Source organism: Diorhabda sublineata, chromosome X (genome assembly GCF_026230105.1).
Source record: "Diorhabda sublineata isolate icDioSubl1.1 chromosome X, icDioSubl1.1, whole genome shotgun sequence".
Taxonomy (NCBI): domain Eukaryota; kingdom Metazoa; phylum Arthropoda; class Insecta; order Coleoptera; family Chrysomelidae; genus Diorhabda; species Diorhabda sublineata.
Genome location: NC_079485.1, coordinates 39,761,938 through 39,784,596, shown reverse-complemented (window position 1 = coordinate 39,784,596; position 22,659 = coordinate 39,761,938). Strand labels below are relative to the sequence as shown.

At 29.0% G+C, this 22,659-nt stretch overlaps 1 protein-coding gene and 2 long non-coding RNA genes across 3 annotated transcripts; 1 reads left to right on the top strand and 2 right to left on the bottom strand.

The window, feature by feature from the left end:
- Positions 1-7: 7 nt before the first annotated feature.
- LOC130450796 (ATP-binding cassette sub-family D member 3) lies at positions 8-9,463 on the top strand. The gene is made up of 6 exons (XM_056789427.1): positions 8-409; positions 2,482-2,721; positions 4,487-4,909; positions 4,989-5,285; positions 5,417-6,079; positions 6,609-9,463. The coding sequence occupies exons 1-6, from the start codon at positions 291-293 to the stop codon at positions 6,838-6,840; spliced, it is 1,974 nt and encodes a 657-aa protein (XP_056645405.1). The 5' UTR covers positions 8-290; the 3' UTR covers positions 6,841-9,463.
- LOC130450797 (uncharacterized) lies at positions 2,945-11,278 on the bottom strand. The gene is made up of 2 exons (XR_008910621.1): positions 11,046-11,278; positions 2,945-3,641 (listed from the first exon to the last, which is right to left on the bottom strand). It is a non-coding gene; the product is annotated as an uncharacterized LOC130450797 (long non-coding RNA).
- Positions 11,279-13,161: 1,883 nt separating this feature from the next.
- Positions 13,162-17,426, bottom strand: LOC130450942 (uncharacterized). Its single transcript, XR_008910649.1, has 3 exons — positions 17,280-17,426; positions 16,466-17,223; positions 13,162-16,001 (listed from the first exon to the last, which is right to left on the bottom strand). It is a non-coding gene; the product is annotated as an uncharacterized LOC130450942 (long non-coding RNA).
- Positions 17,427-22,659: the final 5,233 nt, after the last annotated feature.

The following is a 22,659-nucleotide window of genomic DNA, read 5'->3' as shown; positions in this document are numbered from 1 at the left end:
CCTGATCAGTACTAAACAGAAAGTAGAGAAATATACATTTAATACTACAATTTTGTTTTCTGTAAAAATATTTTGTCCCAATTTAAACGTTATCTGTGTACGATTGACAGATGTCATCAGTATTTTGATTTTGCCAAAACGTTTGTGTATATAATCTTTGACATTTGTAGGTTGAAGTGGGAAACATACGAAGTATGTTATTGAGGAGTAGTAATTGATTACTTTTACAAAACGTCAGTGTTGTTTTTTGCGTTGTCATTCAATAATTTATAGATGATCATGTATTAGTGATGGCTCCTAATTATAGCAAGGTGTTGAATAAAAATAAGGCTCTTGCTGGAGCAGGAGCCTTAGGCGCAATTGTACTCATAGCCTTAAAATATAAATACAAAAATGGAAAATTAAACAGGTCTGTAATAATTGATGGCAGAATGATTGTATTACATAATATTTAAAAATATTGTAGCAATGTTTTCTGCATATATATATATATATATATATATATATATATATATATATATATATATATATATATATATATATACATATGCATGTATGTGTGTTACCTTATATCTTCTATTCATTAATTATATCTGCTATAAACATTTTTAGCTGACGTAATTAAAAATATGTTTCTATTATTTTAAGTCTTAAAATCTTTATTTTCGTATAATTTATTGTACAAAAGTAAAAAAACATTGAGTTCATTGCCATCTTAAAAATCCTGATTTTATAAACTTGTTATGCTTCTAATTTATTCCACTACCAAATATATAGATAAAACTGGAATATATCATTTACTGTGATAAAAGGTCAAGGAAAAGAATCATGAACATCTTACAATTAGTGAGATGTTTAAACAATTTGCTTACATATATACAAATTTTATTTACAATTATTATTTCTTATTCATATAGACAGTATCTTTAATTTAAATTTATAAAAGGTTTTGGTTGTTAAAAATCAAAATATAAGTTTTTTTATTTACAATAAATTTTGCATTTTTTTATTGTTTATCATTGTATTATGGTTCCAGTATATGTTGAGAATAGAAATTCAGCTTCCTTATTTATTTTTAAAATGTAAAGAAAAATATGCCACAACACAATAGATCACATACATCATGAATATCAAAATAAAATCTGTTTTAATTACAAAAACAATTTTTCATTCCTTAGTTATATTTCATAGATATGTCATCAATTAAATATTGATTAAATTTTCATAGTTGTACTAAAAGTTATAAAATAGAACTACAAATTTCCCTCAAATTGTTTAATCCTTCTTTGTCATTGATAGAATTGGTAAAATTCCAAGTAATATATAGTTTTTATTAAACTTTAATTGCATAGGAAAACTACAGATGTTAATCATTTATGATATTTTACTAGTTGTTAGTAAAATACTTTTCCTATGCCACATTCCAAATACTCTCATGTTTATACAAGCAAACTATCTTTGTTAGAATGTGACATATTCCAAACTTAACCAATTAAAAGTATTAGACAAAGCAAAGTTCTTGAGTCAGCATTCTGTATTTCTTATACATCTGAAATTCCTTAATGGAAAATCATAATTCCATAGGCTGGGAACACAATAGGATGCAACTAACCACATATAGAATACTAGTCCATAAAAGAAAAATGTGTCATTATCACAGATATTTGTAGTTTTAATCATGGCATTTTCATTTATTGTGTATTAGCTAATCAGGCTCTAAATTTTTTATTGTTTTTTGATTCCTAAATAAAGTACAATACATCTACATAGAACTCTGATATTATGGTATAAAAATTTAACATTTAATTAAATAGAATAATGTTCTCTAAATGTGAAAGTCATTGTTTTCAAATGTGAATCGTCATTGTTTTTAAATATGAATCGTCATTGTTTTTAAATGTGAATCGTCATTGTTCAGTTTTGTTTATAATAATGAGCTATACTTCATATAACAGGAATTTAATATGTTAATGAGTATGTGAATGAATAAATCAATAATTTATATTAACCTGGAATCTATAAATGTTTAATGTTCATTCAGTGAGCATAACAATACAGAAACTCTTTAAACAATACTTGGACTAAAATTATAAATATATTATAATTGAAACCAGATTGATGGTTTGCTTTAATTCCTTAATTACAAGAACAACTTTTATATTCCATAGTATCTTGCCTACTATATTATTATCCAATCCTACTTCTGCTGTATTCAACTGCTTTCATTTACATATACTTACCATCCCTGTTCATTTCTTTACTAAAATAATAAATAACCTCTCCTCCTTTGACCAATAGTCATAAGCCTATTTAACCGTATTTCTTCAACACCATATCAACTTTCAAATCTACTCCCTATTCTATTAATATGTGTTTGTAGTATATTTGTTTATTGTCTTGAATACCTTGTACTTGTATATTTAAAATATGTTCATTATATTATATTGTACATATGGTTACAAATATTTTTATTGATTTCAGGAAAAAAGTGAAGCAGATTCCAGAAGAAGAAGTAAAGTATCTAATCTCAGATAAATTAGAAACAAAAATAAAAGCACAAATAGATAGAAAATTTTTTGTACAGTTAGGGCAATTATTTAAAATTGCAGTTCCAGGATGGACGAGTCATGAAAGTGGGCTATTCTTTTTAATTGCTGCAAGTTTAATTTCCAGATCTATCTGTGATTTATGGTTAATTAGTCATGGAACAAAAATTGAGAGGTGTGAAAGTCATTAATGTGACTTATATTTAAAATAATATAATTAATTCAGAACATGTATTTTGCTTTTTATAGTCCAATCTGATATATGTGGTTCGATGAGTATTGTTTCTGTCACCTGATATTAACCTCATTCAATTTCTGATATTGTTTTGTAGCAGAATTCTCTGCCAGATATAGTATGAGCGTTTTTTTATTAGGATCGTGGCAATGAAACACCAAAGTAGACTTAACATTAATATATTTTCCGAACTTTTGAATACTTATGCAATCATAGTCTGGGAAATAATTAATTAAGATTTCCGGTGGCTTCAAATTGTATTAATTTTTGTAAAAACTTGAAATTTATGGGATTCAAAATTCAATATCCAAAATGACGTGTGATAGAAATATTTATTCTGAAACATATATATCATTACTTGCATCTGAACTTTTTATAATTTGTTCATTTATCTAAATATTCTGCAGTAGTTTGTTTCCAATTACTGTTTTCACCATTTCATCAGTTCAACCTTGTACATTTTTTTCATATTCATTAGATACATTGATCTAAATTTCAATATAAAAAATATTGTATAAGTTCATCTATTACAAGTTATGTTCATCCACTTTTCATCATTTATGTTGCCTATAAAAAATTTTGTATAAATTTTAAGTGGTTAGAGCTGAATTTTTGTTGAGATGCAACTAAAGATTTGTAGTGTGCAGATTGTTTGATGTTTGAATTACTCTCTATACTAAATCTGAATATTTTAAAACATATTTCTAATGGTCCCGTATGTACATATGTATAGATTTGGGGTCTCGTATAGACTTTAAAAAGTCTAGAATGTAGGATGGCTTTAATGTCAGAGATCTTCGTCTTCTATTTCAAGCACTCCCAGGTGAAGTGCTCTGGAGTAATGGTGCTGTGGCACTCCACTGCTGTCAGAAAAAAAATTCATTGAAAAAAAATGTAATACTATGTTTTTAAGAAATGATCTTTTTATACAGTACGGTCATGTACTTTTAATAATATATTCATAATTATGTAATTTGTATTGGATAATTTTATGCATGGTTTTTATTAAAATGGACCAGGAAGTATTTTATATCACATCAACGTAATATATCTTGATGCATTTATAATTAAAAAGTTTGTTGTAATCCAAAAAATTAATGGGTAGTTAGGTACACAAAATTTTCAATAATAATTGTATACCTGTCTATTATCACATAAAACTAATACATATAAGTATTTTCTCAGTGGCGACTTCCAGAAAATCTATTGTCCAAAACTTAAATAAGTATTGAATCAAGTTTTTTTACCTACTGTACCACTTTTACAAATTTTGCAAAGGCTTGTCAGTGAAAAATATTATGAATATTCCAACAATAATTAAGTATCATAATTAGAATATTGCAGAAGTTTCAGTTACTGCATTTTCCAAATTTGTAAATTTTATTTTGTTCATACCTGAGGGAAGTATAATCAGATGTTGTATATCATCTAATAACTTCTTTACACAGAAACTGAAAAAAATAATAGATGAAATAAAAAAGTTGTAGTTTTCAGATATCCAGTTTTGGTGAATAACTTATGTAACTGAAAGAGAACAATAGACTTTTCTTCTATGGAAAACCCCACTTTTCTCTAGTTCTTAATAATATTTATATGTATTAGTATAGAAAAGACGTATGTTCATAGTTAAGTATACTACTTGTTTTATTTCTCACTTTGGATGTGTTCTTTATTTTAAAAATGTCATCGATTTTATTTATTTTAGTGCAATAATTGCGATGGATCCAGAACTGTTCCGAAAGCGTCTTTTGTATTATTTTACTGCTATACCAATAATTTCAGTAGTTAACAATGTATTGAAGTATTCCATAGGAGCACTTAAAATACAACTCAGAACTAATATGACTCGACACTTGTATGAAGAATATTTGAAGAATTATACTTATTATAGAATAACGAATCTCGATAACAGAATATCGAATGCTGATCAATTGTTAACAACTGATATCGATAAATTTTGCGAAGGAATTACTGATTTATATTGTAATACAGCTAAACCTTTGCTGGACATTGGTATATATGTTTACAAATTATCAACAACACTTGGTGGAAGCACTCCTAGTATCATGTTAGGATACTTGTTGGTGTCTGGAGTTCTACTGACGAACTTGAGAAAGCCAACAGCAAGGTATTTTTTTTAGATTTAATATAACTTTTGTTTTCCCTCATTCTTCTTCTGATTTCTTTTTAATTATATTCATTTTTAGGTTAACTGCAGTTGAACAAAAGTTAGAAGGGGAATTCAGACATATTAATTCCAGACTGATAACTCATTCTGAAGAAGTGGCTTTTTATAATGGTAACTCCAGAGAAAAAGCTACCTTAATGGCTAGTTATAATAAGCTATTGAACCATTTGAGAAAATTTTTGAAATTTAGGGTATTTATGGGTATTATAGATAATATTGTAGCAAAATATTTTGCTGGTGTAATTGGTTTCTTTGCTGTGTCTTTACCGTTCCTGACTAAAGGGCACGAGTTTACTACATTTGATACAAACGAAAGGTAATTTGTTAATAATAATCATTACTATAAAATAGTTACTTATTTGATTCACTAGGTATTTTACTAAATCATCTAAAAATAACGAACAAGGTAAATTCATTTCTAATGAGAATATTTTCAATTTGACACAGGTCTAGGGTTTACTACACTTATGGTAGAATGTTAGTAAAACTAGCAGAAGCCATTGGTCGTTTGGTACTTGCAGGAAGAGATTTAACACGTCTGGCTGGCTTTACTGCACGTGTAACTCAATTACGAGCAGTACTCCAAGAATTGAACCAAGGCAAATATCAACGAACAATGGTAGCGGGTGCAGAGAGCCTGACACCAAATGGTGGAAAATTAATATTCAGAAATAATATAATCAAATTTCAAAAAGTTCCTTTGGTAACTCCAAACGGAGACGTACTTATAAATGAAATTACATTTGAAATAAATTCTGGCATGAATGTTTTAGTGTGTGGCCCCAATGGTGCCGGTAAGTCATCCTTGTTTAGAATCTTAGGAGAATTATGGCCGATTTTTGGTGGTGAACTTACCAAACCGCCTAGAGGAAAATTATTCTATATCCCCCAAAGGCCTTATATGACTTTAGGATGTCTCAGGGACCAATTAACTTATCCTCATTCTGGTGCTGAAGCGAATCGAAGAGGAACAACTGACGCTAAACTTGAAGAATATTTGCAACGAGTACAACTAGGTTACATTTTAGAAAGAGAAGGTGGCTTAGACGCTGTTGCCGATTGGTTGGATGTTTTAAGTGGTGGAGAGAAACAGAGGATAGCTATGGCTAGGTAAGACATTCAATGATTAATTTCATATTTATTATCTTTCCAAATAATTTTTAAAAAACAGTGAATTGAAATATTCGCAAAAACTATTAAGACAAGACACACACGGACTGAAATATTTATGTATAAATAAGATTTGAAGCTTACTTATATTTCACTTTGAATAGAAGCAGTTTAAAATAAATAATTGTCTCAAACATATTGATATAAGTTGGTAATGTTCATAATATTGTCAGATATATCAAAATATGTTTTCATATTATTTTATTTGATGGTAATTTATTGTTATTGGGGATATGAATTTACATGAAACTACTATAATTAATTTGACTAACTTACCTACTTAATTGAAGTAATCTGTTTATATTACTTGTTTTCGTTTTTGGATTAAATAAATAAAGCCTCAATCAATAACTCATGTTAGAACATAACAAACAAAATTATGTTAGAGAACATCAAATATATTTACTGTATCAGTTCTAATTATTGCTTTTTTCTTGCTCTATGTTTATTCTCTAAATATTGTTTTCAGATTATTCTATCATCAACCTCAATTCGCTATTTTGGATGAATGTACCAGTGCTGTTTCTGTAGATGTAGAAGGAAGTATGTATAGATATTGTAGAGAAGTGGGTATCACTCTACTTACGGTATCTCATAGGAAATCACTTTGGCAACATCATGAGTATGTTCTACATTTAGATGGCCGTGGAGGTTATAGTTTTAAACCAATTGACAATTGTGATGAACAATTTGGATCATAATCTGAATTATATGCTTATGAAATCTACAGTGAGAAATATATTGATTTGAACAATATGAAATCACAATTACTTGATATTGCACATATTAGAAATATCCTATTGTCATTATTCAAATTTTTTGTCAATGCTTCAGAATCCATATTCGAAAATTTCCTTTTCAAGGTTAATAGAAGTTATTAAAACTTTTCTGAAAAAGTCAAAGGTCCTTGTTTCTAGAAAACAGATTCTAAGATTATGTTTCATATGTTTAACAATTGTGATCAAATATTGTTTCAAAGATCTGCATTGTCATCATTTTTGTCGTTTATCATTAATTTTATCATATTAAAAGCTCCCTAAATACACACAATTGTAATAGGTATTTGACCAATAAGTTATCTAATAAATAAGAAGCCACAGGTGTTTGTAGCACCTGCGATGAAAATATTTCAACAAGTTCCAAACTTGTTTGTTGCTTATGAGTAATGATTTGTGATTTCACTTTACAGCATTGCCTCCTTTTTTTAATTTTTCAAATGTTAACATAATTATATTCTTCTATTTATTGAATCTCACCTTACCTTATTGATATTATAAAAAAAAATAGAGCAGCTTCACTAAAAAATAAACAACAATATGAGATTAACTCTGTCAAAATTTACATTTGGTAACTTCACTTCTATATGTCGAATACCCAGGGCCGGATTAAGATTTATAAGGCCCGGGGCTAGAATAATGACGGGGCCCCCTTAAGGAATTCGGAAACCCGAAAAAATTCACAAAATAATATCAATACGTTAGATTTCTGGTATCAACATATCAAAAAATACAGAATGATGGGGCCCTATTGGACCTGGGGCTATAGACCCCCCAAGCCTCTAAGTTAATCCGACCCTGCGAATACCAAGGTATAAAATCTGTAAAGAATCGAATTTTGGACGATTCTAAGATGTTCAGAACATCGGTGACAAACAAGCAAAATTCCGGTTCTTATTGGAGTTTCACACAAGTGTTACATAAAAGTACCTGGGTAGTGTAACTAGGAAGTATTTAATCTTTGATTTTATTAAAAAAAAAATTAATGCAGTGATAGTTAGAAAATTTATTTTTATAAGCATCACATTTGCGAAGGTTGCTAGAATATATCCGGATATTGCATTTTTAGTTTACAGTGTAAGTCATGAAAAAACGTTTATTCTAAAAACTGTGTGTTTTACTATACAGTATTTGAATATACATAAGATTTTCAAGTACACTATTGGAATTATTTGGTGGTCTAGTTAAGGTTGTAATCTATGTTCTCCGGGTTATATTTTGCATTCATTGATATATATCAATTTATCTTTTATATTCTTTAGGAATTGTAGCAGTCACGATATCTTATTGTATGCTTACTGGAGATTTGGTGCATAGTCTAGTATTGACAGAAAACATTCTTACATCACTTAAACAACTTGGCTTTGTGTATTATCAAATATCATTATGCACACCATTGAATATTTTCGTTTTCAAGTGATTCTTCTTTATTGGAATAAAAACTAATTGAATATTTTACAATGATTCTAAAATATTCCTTAGCTAGGTATTGCAATAGCAAAAGCATGTCATATTCATGATTGTATGCTTACACTACGACTTCTGGAATGTAATGTGGTTTTCCTGCATCTTAAAATCGTTTTTTATCAAGTAAAACAATTCCATTTAAAAATGATACTTAGAGTTAAAGAATATTTGACGTCAACAAAACTATTTCATGGCTTACGCTGTATATTTAATTTTTGAAAACTAGCTAAAACTTATAGATTATGTTAAGTATTTGTTTATCATTCAGTGTTTCTTGGATTATTTCACAATTGTTGATACAGTACAGTAAATTGATTTTGTGAATTTTTCAATGTTAATGTTGAAGGGCAATTCCAAAAATATCATTTATCTGTAATAAAATAAAGTTTGTCAGGGATATATTGATAAGATTTAGAATTTGTATCGACCCCTCAAAATTGTTCTGTAATGTAATGTGTAGTTGGACAACGTAGGCTTTTGTTATTTTGTTTCAAGAAATTTTAGTACTTACACGGACACTAAAACAGTAACTTAGTACGTTTTGAACTAGCTTCTTCAATGACTTCTCTATATAATAATCAATACAAATGATCTTAAAACCCATCCAACATAGTTGAGGAAATTTAAAAGAAAATATTCCTTGTATTCAAAACAAGAGGTATTTTACAAAAGATTGCATTTATATATTTTTAAGGGAGAAAAGATATAGAGTATTTATTGTGTTTAATTGGAAAAAGAACACTTGAGCTTTATAAATATTAGATTAATAGATTTTAAACAACAAATAAGTGAGCATATTCTTTTATATGTGATAAAATTGATTCAAAAGCAGCAGGGATAGGTCTTCCAAGATTTTGACATAAAATTATCTATTTATTTTTTGTTATTCGATGATACATTATACAATATAACCTCTATTATATTTTTGATAAATGTATATTGGTTTTTTTTAATCATATGAATATTTTTAAGTTATCATTTGTTTATGCAAATGGTTACGGTGTTAGATTGATTCTTGCCTAGTGAAAATTAAAATATGTTTCAAATACTTTGTTTTAATTTGAACTCTGCCATAATAATTTAAATCTACAAATACGAAGCTATCATTGAGGAAATACCCTCGATCCTATCTTTAGATGTCTTGGGCAAAATTGTCATATAGGTAGGACTAGAAGAGTTTAAAGGAAAGACTGAAGGAAAAATATTTACTTGGCATTAATAGAGTTAAAAATAGTTTGACACTATAACAAGCAAAACAAAACTAGTTGTTATATCATATACATAATATCTTAGAAGTTCATAACTGTGTACAGAATTAATGGATGGAAAAATAGAGTAAACTAGTAAAATAGTTTTATGTGTCTGAGAGTTATGAAAAGAAAAGATGGGAAATAAGTAGGCATTATCATAGACTGTCAGACTCCTTAGCTACATTCTTTGGGATATGATCAATATGTATCAGTCTCTAACGACTAATAAAGTCACGTGTACTGAATTGGAGAACTAAAAAGTGGATCTATCACACAATTCTCCGCCCAGTTGTCATGTATGCTATCAAGACCTGGGTGTTGAACAGTGGAGCAGCTGCTCAACACGTGGGAGCGACAGAATATATGGACCAGCGTGTGAACAGAGCAATTGGCACAGCTGTACAAACAACGAGCTCTACCGGCTCTATGAAGACTCCAGCCTGGTGACAAAAGTCAAGAGTGCCAGACTGGTTGGGTATGGTTAGGTCATTTGGAGCGTATGTCTGAGATACATGAAGTGCACAGAGCGTACCGGCAGGAGCTCGAGGGCCGGCGACCACACAAACGATGGCTGGATGATATCGAAAAGAATCTCGGGAGCTAGGTGTGAGTAGATGGAGATTCAACAAAGGTTTGAAATAATCGCTTCCTTGTGTACACCTTAACAGGTTTTTTTGTTCCCTCTATTGGGCTATTACCAGTAAAGATGCTGATAGAGGAACTAGTCCTTGCAATTGATCCTAAAAAATGTCTCAATTAATCTCAATAGAAAAAGGAAATCAGTAAGCAAAAATAAACAATTGGACTACATTATAGAAAATATACAATGACATTTATCTTTCATCTAAATTATTGTTGAATAATCCTTTTGGTTATTAATATGAAATAAAAACATGAAGCCTGTTCCCCAGATGTTAAACACATCAATCCATTTCTACCTGCTTATAACTGCCAAATATGGTTGAGTCATGCCTATAACCAAAATGTACAATGATTCAAACAATGTAGCATCTTGATTACGTGACTAGAAGAATTAACAGGCAGATTTTTGTGGAAATAATATACTACAATTCAGTAGGTACTTACTAGGTAAATGTAGAGTTGGCAGTAAAAGTTTTTTTAACTTGCCATTGGGGTTTCTACAAATTGATTCAAAATGTATATCACATATTCTATGTGATGTTAATACTGTATCTGCTATTATTAACTTGGGGTATTTATTCTTTGCAACCAAATTCTGCAAACGTCTTCATTGGTAGGAATGAAATGTCAATAAAAAAGTAAAATCAGGATAAAATCATTCAACATATTTAACCATTCAACAAAATGATTTCCTAAATACAAATTAATGAAGTTAGGAAGAAAAGAGTTATTCTCGTATAGACATGAATAAATAGTAAATATTACTCTCACCTTATCGCTTGCTTATTCGTGCATCCTGGTACACAGCAGGCCTTTACTAGTTTACTCATATTGACTAAGTAAACACGACAGCACAATTCGCAACAAATAATAACTTTCAAATGCACAAAAATGCAAATAGCTAATAAACAAACAACATCAAACACCTTTGCAAATATTTTATACACATTTGAAAGATGAACGTTGTTCATTCAATAATCTTTGTTGTTTCTCGATGCATAATAGCAACTTAGTTTCAGAATCCAGATTGACAAACATTCAAAAATAAAACACCAAAAAGTTAGCTTTTAAATGTAAACCGATAACATAGATGGTGTTGAAAATCGTCCTGAACTTCTATTCCAGTGCACAGGCCCTGACGAGTGGCATGTACGAATCGTGTAACTCGTTCGCGCTACCTTACACCCAGTGTTGCCAGAGCTAGTACAATTGTACAATTTTAGTACATTTTAGTGTAATTAATACCCTAGTAGATTTTTCCTTTTTTTCTAATACATTTTGCCTGCGTTCGCATATATAAAGTTATAAACAGAGCCAAGTTGATTTATATTTAGATCGTGAGATTTTTGTACTGCATTGCTAATTTTATCGGTAAACTTTATATAAATTTTTCATCCTTAAAATAATAATTGACACAGTCTATAACATTTTTGGAAAAAAATTTAATTTAACTTATGTTTATACATCTTTCTATAATTTTATTAAATTTGTTTGAAGTTGGTACAATCTAGTACATTTTCTAGTTTTTTTACATTCAGCTTTTAAATTGTGGCAACATTGCTTACACCTACTATACGTGTCCCAATTTGCGCCTTGCCTTAAGGTAGTTGAGACACTTAGAATGAGGAGTAACTTACATAAGTAAACAAGCTTTTACAAAATAGGCCAAAAAAGACAGGAATAGTAAAATCTGAGAACAATATATAAGAAGCAAAAAATAGCAATAATATAAACATATTTTGAAACTAATATGGAACTTATGAAAATATGTATTTAAAAAAAGGTTTTCATTAAATTAGATAAAAAAACATACACTAAATTACCGTGAAATATCTTATTTCAATTCTATTTTGTTAGGTTAGGTTAGGTATAAGCAAACGTAGATTGAATTCTTATATGACATAATCGACTTTAATTAATCCACTCCGTTGAATTTGTAGGGCAAATAGATTATTTGAATATTTACGTATTATTTATTATATAGAGTTTTATAAAAAGTATTTTTTCACTCTTAACTTATTTCGGAATACAAATTTTTACTAAAAATCGACATGAGTTCCTTTGGAACAAAGTGCAATAACGGGGCTAAACGGTGAATGAATTAAAAGTTCTCAACAAATTTCATTTAATTCTTGATTAGTTATCAAATATATGTGTGGTCTGGCGTTGTGATTGTTATGTACATGCGAGACAACGATCCATTATTTTTGAAAATAAATAAATTTTCCCGCACAAATCATAATTTTCAGTATGAAGAATGTTGATGGAAGGAATGCAATAAAAACTCAATTCTCTTGACCACTCGTTTCTATCAGTTTAGATCACATTTTTTAGTCATCTTTAACATGATTTTTACCGTTTTATACACTGAGTATCAATATTTATTCGTGAAAGATGAGGGATAAGTTATTCTTAAAAATAAGTAGGAATAACCGTATCTCAATTGAGACGTAAAGAAAAGAATTTAGTTCTTCCCCTTTATATGTTTCATTTGCGTGTCTTTTTGGTAAAGTTTAATTTTCTTTTATTAATTCATAAATTTATGTCAATTACAAATTTTTTTACTTCATTTCCTAATGGTTTGTATTTAGTTTCTTTTTTAATTCTGTTAAGTAACTGCGCACAGAGAAAAATTCAAGCGAAGTTGTTGAAATTTTTAATAATGAACTATGATACACAATTGCTACATTCATACCATACTTTTTGTCTACACCAGAGCCATTCCGGGAGGTTTTTTAACTGTTACAGCTGAACAGTTTTCAACTTTTCTCCCATATAAGACACTCACCATGGATGAATAATAAAATCTCTTTGAAACCCTAAAATCCGTCTTTTTATTATCTAACCACAAAACTTGCTGAACAACCAGGCAAAGAAATTGATACTGTAAAATAGAAAAAACTTTATTTTGAACTATACTGCTACTTTTGATCGACTATCCTATTGATATTATTAATCAAAGACTTTATGTATACATTTCAATCTATATACAAAGCAAATTTTTCATTTTTGTTGATAACAAAAAATAAATAAGCAGGTTTGTCACATACGATTTACAAAAATTAACATTCCATAAAAGTGCAGTAACTGGTTTCTAACATTATAAATTATTTACATATATGTACTTATAAATAGACAATCCACAATTACTAGTATAAAAATAATAAATATTCTAGTATGTAAATCGCTTTATATAAAATACAATTAAATGAGTTGGCAAGAATATAATATATCTATAGAGAAATGTTTTAAAGCATACAGAAATATATATCGAAACTTGTACGAACTACTATAGGAACAGCGAAGTCTTTGAAGCTAATTTCCGAAGCTTAAAATATATCACCAATTTAATACCACTGATATATGCAAGTAATATAATTTTATTTGCCTTTTTTCACTTAAAAACACATCACATACTAAATATTCTAAGGTATATAGCTTTTCTATACAAAATTCCTATATAATACTGTTAATAAATATAAAAATATATTCGAAAAACGAAAACTTTTGTTGCAAATATTCAAATTTTTGTATTCAACAAATTGAACAAATGGACGCATTAAGCGGATTTGATAAATTTGAAACTAGACAGGTAGGCAGACTTCTTTTGCCTATACCTAACTTCTAGTTTCTACTACTTCAACAATTTAGTTCTTCTACATAACACAACATAAAGGAGAATTATTTAATTGGTGCAAAGGTAAATGCCGAAATTGTAAATATTTTTGAGAATAGCGCATAAAAATGTGCTATGTGTACTTTATGAACTGGTTAGCGAAAGGGCGGTATAGTTGTATTGGATCCTGAGACTTAGGAAACTCCGGGGTAACGAAACCATAATTGGAGTCACTCAGCCGCTGACAGTACTGATTAAGGGCAACTTTAGTTGTAATGAAAATTAAAGAGGCGTTACTTCAGGCAAGCCAAAACCCTCAGGCTAGGCGGCAAAAATACTACAGCTAACTAGAGGGAAGGTGAAGACTCTGATAGTTCAAATCACATAAAAAAATGACAGAGCCGCCGATCTGGATTGCCGGTTTTGTCGAATAGAAAAGGAAACTGACGTCACTCAGCCGCTGACAGTACCCCAGCCTGTAGTGGGCACCCCTTACTACTGATTAAGGGCAACTTTAGTTGTTCAGGCAAGCCAAAACCCTCAGGCTAGGCGGCGAAAATACTACAGCTAACTAGAGGGAACGTGATGACTCTGGTAGGTCAAATCACATAAAAAAATGACGGGACCGCCGATCCGGATTGTCGGTTTTGTCGAATAGAGAAAGAAACTGACACATTTTTATGCAATTTTAAGCTTGATTTGACCTAGCGGAAGAATGTTGTGCTGAAGCCAGCGACGCCTGGAAGATTCTCCAATTCTGGAGAGCTATATAAGGGCTACAAAGAGGATTGCAAAAGGATTACCCAGGAAATTATAACCGACAAGACCTATCTATTTTTACTAATAGTAATAATAACTAAATATGTGTACAATATTATTAATGTAGCGAATATCTGTTTCTTACATACGTTTTTCAACATCTTTTTTAAAACAACCTCTAGATGCAATACTGATTTATTGCTCAAAGTTTTGAGTATTGTGCCGTTTGAAATCATAGTAATTAATTAATCATTAGAAGTGAATGCACAGAACTAAAGTTATATTTGCAACAATAAAATATTCGATTTCAAAGACAAAAACTGGTTGTTGAATGTTAAAAAATGCGGTCCAATATTTACAAATAAAATATTTGTCGAAATGAAACTTTTGATATAAGACTCAACGTTTGCGGAGGTGCTCCCAAAGAATGTAACATTTGAGTCAAAAGTTCTGGTATCAATCAGTCCTCCGGTTTTACATAATATCAACTCAGAATCTTTTCAATATCATCATCATTATTTAGGAAGAAATAATAATGATAAAAAAGTAACATTTCAACATTGATAAATTGCATTAATAATGCTGTCGTAAATAGCCTGATCGCTGAATTAATAAAACTAAGTAAAACTTTGATCCAATTGAAGACGTGTCAACAACTATATAAAATAATTGATATTGTAGTAAAAATTTTATCAATTGATAAATAAAAATCACTGATATTTGTGTCGATAGTATTAATGACCTAATCAACATACAATTTGCCAGTTATCTTAAAATACAAGAATCAAATAGACCTCTTAACAATTTTGTTTATTTATTTAGTTTAGACTTTTTTACATCCACACATTTGAAAACATATAAATTACTGGTTTAAAATTTTTTCATAGACGATTATTGTTTCATAAATACGAATTTAAAAAGCTCAGTGATGTAAATTTTTTTCAAAATCAATAAAACAGTCATCTTTTTCTTCTTAACATAGTTAATACATCTAAATCCTAATGTCCCCATCCTTTGGTCAGTCTTTTCCACAAACTGGGTTTATCTACGTTAGCAGGAGGGGGTTGATCATTTCTAATTTGTTCTAAAAATCCAGTCTCGCTTTGAGTATTATCTTCAGCTTGAGCATCGCCTATTTCTCTGAGATCTCGCATCATTTTTCTTCTTATTGTTTTTTTCATACTCAAATGTCTTTCTAATGTTTTGTATTTATGTTTTGTTCTATTGTCTATGTTGCTTTCGATTGGTATTTTTGGATTTTCTTTGTCGGAATCTTCTAGACTGGCGTTCCATATGTCCCGAACGTCTTTTATTTTTCTTTCGTTTAATGAAGACATTTTTCATTATAGTATCTGCAAACGATAAAGAAAACTATTAATCCAACACAAAATATATTTATAGAACGAAAAACCGTTAAAAAAAGCACTAAAATAGGTATAGGAGTATGTTAAGCAACGATTATGAATTGTTAAAAATATATCAAAGAAGTTCTGAGTAAGTACTCTTCCAATAATCGATCAATTAAATATAAAAAATGAATTATAATCCCATTGTAGAGCTTTCAAAGTTGACTATTTATTCATAAAAATCCATCAAAATTTTAGTTAGATGGACGGTACTATATATTTATTTTAGTAAGCAAAGATCCATAATCAGCAGCAACAAAATCTTCTACGTGTAAGCAGCTATGTGTACTGGGAAAGCAAAAATATGAAGACTGCTTAACAACGGAGCCAGAACATGCAATGAAATGCAAGAAAAGTTTTGATGACAAAAATGCGGAGATGAAACTCAGCTGATTCAATTAAAAACTCACCATTGCAACTTATAGACTTTTGATATTAATTCTGTGATAAATATATCCTTCGTGATTTTTGTTACTGGCAATTGATAAGTTTTTGGTTTGTTTACTTTGACTACAGCCCCGGATGAATATAATAGCTTGAAGAAAGTAAGTCACGGAAACAAAAATGTTGTAATTGGTGTCCTAATGCAAAAGCAACAGCCTTCTATGAGGTCAATTAATGTGCAAGATTCGCCATATGGAGTATATAGCATGTTATACCAATCCATATCAAACAGCCTTAAATAGTATCTACTTCAATAAGAGTATGTTCCTCATACGACACCCCACCTTGCAAATTTAACAAATTAGAATCCCCCAGTACCCTAATTGTAAAATGTTTTTCTAGACTTGACAAGTTTCAACAATTTCATTGTACCTAAATATAAAACAGTACACTACAATTTATATAATTATTAATCTATCTATATAATTTACTTTATCCCACACCCTTAGAAACTTCAAATTAAAGTGGAATTATCATTGTTTCTACTGTGGGGTTCTTCTTATACGGGTCTCAAAGGAAACGAAGCAACTGAGCAGTAATTAATGAAACCGCTAGTAAAGTGAAGACGGTAGTGTTAAAATAATTCAAAACAATTACTCAAACGAAAAGTGGAAAAGTTCACATGAAAACGAGTGGCAAATAACCCCAAACTCCGCGATGTGAAATCCTCGTCGCAGTCAATCAGCAATTTTATTAACAATCTTGATTAAATAGTTGGCAAAATCTGCAATACCCAGAATCTTTTTAAATTTATAAATGACATTAACCTAGAAAACTAACCCATTTTTAATCTTGTCGCTAATTGTCCGAGTGTTAAATGCAACCTGTTGGCAAATAAAACAGGATTGACGTATACACACAGTGTTGCCACAATTTAAAAGCTGAGTGTAAAAATTGAACTAGAAAATGTACTAGATTGTACCAACTTCAAACAGTTATATATTGTGTCAATTATTATTTTAAGGATGAAAAATTTATATAAAGTTTATCGATAAAATTAGCAATGCAGTACAAAAATCTCACGATCTAAATATAAATCAACTTGGCTCTGTTTTCTAATTATTGTTACAATCTAGTACAATTTCTAGTTTATTTTATTAAACGAAAATATAAAATAACTTTATATTTGCGAACGCAGGTAAAATGTATTAGGAAAAAGGAAAAATGTACTAGCGTATAAAATACACTAACATGTAGTAAAATTGTACAATCGTACTAGCTCTGGCAACACTGTGTACACAGTGTTTTGCATCCTGTTTTATATCGATTGTTACAGGGCCGTATGTAAAAAACTGATTGAAATACTTGTTAACAGATGGGAGATGTAATTTTGGTAGCAGTACATTTAAAATAAAAAAAATTTTATAAATAATATTTGTGAATAAAATAAATTATAACAATTTGTAGTTCATGTATTTCCATGTTAATCTTAGTTGATATTGAAATTATGTTACTGTTGGACAATTATGATTCACTTAAGTGATATTAGTTTTCGTTGGAAATTTCAAATTTAAAACAACCTACAAAAATGTTTTTTTATTTTTTTGACTTTAGTGCGTGAATTTAATATAACCTTATAATTTTTCTGTGTTTATATACCTATGCTCTAAATTTTATTCTTGGAATCGCTTATGATCCCTCCCTCTATACCAGGGGTGAAATTTAATTTCATAGAATGAATATAAAACACTTTCCTTATAGAAATGAGCCTGACTGTACATTTGAGATATCCTTTAAAATAGCTACATTTTTATAAAAATATTTCTGTTATCAAAAATAAGTTTGTGAAAAGTCTTGAAATGAATATGGATAATTTCATAGAAAAATAATGTCTTTTAAATTGTGGTAAAGTACCGTGAAAGTTGAATACAATAAAAAATTCAATAACAAAAGAAAACAAAACCGAGTAGCCTATAAGCAACATGTTCTTTTGTTCACGACTAAAGGAAATTCAAATTACCAAATGATATTTGCTTCCTTTTCACTAAATTATTCAGCATGATTTAGAAAGTTATCAAACGATTCTATTACACTTTTTGTGTTACCAAATAAAGGTCAACGTTTGATTACACTGCTTTCAATAAAGAAGTAAAAAAGTAAAGTTAATTATCACTGACTGCAACTAAGTAATAATTTTTTATTCGGTACCAAAGTAAGAAAATATTTATAAATAATTTTGTATTTTAATTTGCCAATAAGCATATTTGGAAACATTGAACAATGAAAAAATAGAAATGCATTTGACGAAACGTACAATATTGTCATATTGTACTGTCCATTTAGATAATAAAAACCAGGTGTAAATATATTTGGAGTAACGTTATGTAGGTTTTGGATAATGCAGATCGACCATAGACCACACCACAATTTGTGAATATTCAACTGGCTTGCGTTTTTGTCTATAGAAAATAAATTGTATATAATTGATATGGAATCACAGTTGGTAAATCAATTGTGAAAAGAGTTCAGAAGTACAAATGCGTATACAGGCCAATTAAAAACAAACTCGTTTGATCTAAATATATGTTTTATTTAAACGAATATTAGTGATCGTTCTCAAAAAATGACTAAAGTAACATTAAAACTGCTCATAAGTAACGCAATTGACATATTTGACAAGTTACCAATGAACCTTAAATGGCTCGCAGCAAAAAAAATAATTCATTGTTATTTCAAAAATCTTCTTAGTAGAAAGGAAGTAAAACAAAAACGTTGTAATGCTTATGCTGAACTAAGTAAATAACTAATAATTTGAAACATTTTATGAAAATTGACTTTGTTGATAAATTTAGTGAATGATTATAGTTTTAGACAAATATTTTTTAGATCTCATAACTTGCACTTCAAGATAAAATCATTAATGTGGTTGTTTAGATAAGAGTTCTTAAAATCCCAGTGGTATACATTGAGATACGTTCTTTCGACTTGATATTTTTTAGACAAATATATGAAAGATGTTCCTAATTTTCGTATACTTCATGCTTGTGCGATACCCAGGAATAGAGCTGAGCAAACTTGTTTTTCTTATGTTTATTGAATAAGAATATCTTTTATGCGCTGTACTTGATCGATTATGGAATCTCTGAATCCAAATTAGTAATTCGGGATCAATTTCTTTGTATAAATGGTGTGATTCTTTTTAGTTGTAGTTTTGAAATTTTTGGCAGCAGAAAAATTGCCCTGGACGACTTACCTCACTTGAGTTTTTCCTGGATTTAGTAACATAACCATATCAGCTGGATGATCATAATTCAACCTTAAGGCTACACTAATTGAGTGTATCAGCCTAAGAAATTTTTTGGAATTTCCCCCGTGATAATATCAAACCCAGTAACTTAAGATTTATATTTATTATTAATTCCTCCGCAATTTTTTATGTGTGAGAAGTAGGATATTTTCTAATGCATTATTTTTATTATTTCTAATATATTGTTCTACAAGAAGTGTGGAGTGAACATTTCAGTAAAATTTTCTGCGAACATATCTGATTTTCCTTGTTGTTTTCAAATGCTGTTTTTGTATTCATTTGACGAATTCTCATTTTTCGGGTCTATAATTCAAAGATGTGTTTTGCTTGTAGGTCATGTTTGAAGCTTTCCAAGCCTAACAGTATTGCTTTTTATTTAAATAATCATTTTTTTGCTCAATGCTAGTCCGCTGAGACATAAGATGCCAAGATCAAACTTCTTTAAAGTTCAGTAAAATAAAGAAATAGATCTGGTACTTTGTTTGGGTCTGTTATGGTCACTGTGGATGCGGAAAATACGTGTATTAATATCTGCATGTTACACTTTGAGATCACTGTTCATAATGTGAAGATAAAATGTATTTATAAACTTTTTTCATATTATTTAGACTTGATATTTTTCAGACAAATACATCAGACGTTCTCACTGAGATAAATATATGTATTTTTGTTATTTTCGTATTCTTAGCATACGAGATAAACAAGATTAAGATATCTTGTTGTTGGAGCTATATTAGAAATAATAACACAAAATTTAACTTTTTGTCCGTTACCGTGAATAATCCTCACTTAAGACTTATTATTCTCAAATCTACCCTTAAAATTTTTTGAACAGTTCGTAAACTTTATGATTATATTTCTCCCATTGTTAATATAGTAAAATAAAATTTAAAAAAGCAATCACAATTTTTCAACTAAACGAGAAACGCCACAAATGAAAAGAAGATTCACATCGCTTACCGACCGACGTTATGATCTCACATATAGATAGAATGTAGAAGAAAACCTGCTAATACCCGCTTAATACCTTGCCCGAAAAGTAAACATAAATATAATTATTTGAAATCTTTTAGTAACAAAATATTAGTCTGGTACAGATTTGGAATAAATTTCATATGGATATAAACGACTCACAATGCAAACACAAATTTGTGACGAGTAGTTATCACTAAAGAGTCATTTATCGGATTCGCTGAAAATACTTAAATTCGTTGAGATCTTAGGATACTTAGTACCATTGAACAAATGTACTATACACATTTTTAGTTACAAAAGTTATCAAAAATGTACCGTATTCCCCCGATATGGTTCTCATCGTTACCATAACTGAATTTAGTAGGTATTATGTATTTTTACGTCTTTTGGAGAATGAAGATATTTGAGAATGCATAATAAATATAAATATTTTAGATTATTTATTAATAAAAAAATGAGCTATTGCCAATTACAAACTGAAATTACATAACATACTTTTAAAATCTCAATTTATGAAATAATACAAACAGGTTTGCAAAGGTCTAAATCTAATATAACCCAATCATATTCCATCACAAAATTTTTTAGTCATCAACAGTAACAATACGTTTATACATATATATATATATATATATATATATATATATATATATATATATATATATATATATATATATTTATATATATATATATATATATATATATATATATATATATATATATATATATATATATACTAAATGTATAATGTATTATTCAATATACGATACGATGAAGCTGCTTAAAATAAAATATGTTCAATAATTATAATTGTTTTATTTTTTGATAATGGACTTCAAATTAACTTTACGGAAGTGATAATATTTTTATTAGATAAACCCCTTTATACGTGATTCTCAGTTGCATTGAAAAATAAAAGAAAACAATTTACATGATACATTTTTTATTGTACTGTGTACCGTGCTTACCTCATATTATTTATTACTTCTAGAATAAAACCAGTTGCACAGTCAAAAACACAATAACACAAAGATACCTGTGTAACAGTACACTTATGTGTCTATGTAAATATAAGTCATCTTTGTGTATGGTCTTTGCCAACCGAGCGCTCAAGGTAAACTAGTTCTTCGGGTCTTGTAAGCCTCTACTTTACTTTCCGCAATTACGTAATATTCTTTGAAATAGTGTTAATTGAAACTCACCCTTATTTTTACTGAATTTTTAATTGCATTATGAATTTATATATATATATATATATATATATATATATATATATATATATATATATATATATATATAAACAAGTTTTAACTGTGTATCTTTCTGGTTACTGTAACAACAATGACTTTTACTTTTTTTATTTTTTTTCAATTCTACCTTTACCGAACGGTTCATTTTGCACTATCTATTGATTGAGCGCTCAGTTTAAATTACAAGCAATTTGAATCTAATATAAAGCAAAGGTAGAACAAAAACTTTTATTGAATACCAATAGATCCGAAATATTAAATTTATGTTTTAATACATTTAAATACGATCCTTTTTTAAACATAATAATCTGAAATTGTTATTATTTATACATGATATTTTTAGTCAATCCATTAAATACACGTTGAATATAATATGTTATATATAATTTCATGGTTTTCGTTACCAGCTTATCACTTAAGCATAAAATTTAAATACTTGTAAATACGCGCCACTTGTAAAATTCACTTTACATTCAACCAATAGGAGCTCTACAGCTGTATAGCATATCAAAATAAAATTACTTCACGTCAGCTCTGATAGAGTGCCGTGTCGTGTTGCCAAATATCCGTTACTGTCAGTAACTTTTGTTTTTTCCAAATACAACAATTGAATTCTGGAGCTACTGTAATTACGGTAAAAATTATTAGAAAATAAAAACAAATTTTGATGAAGATTACCTTTAGGAAA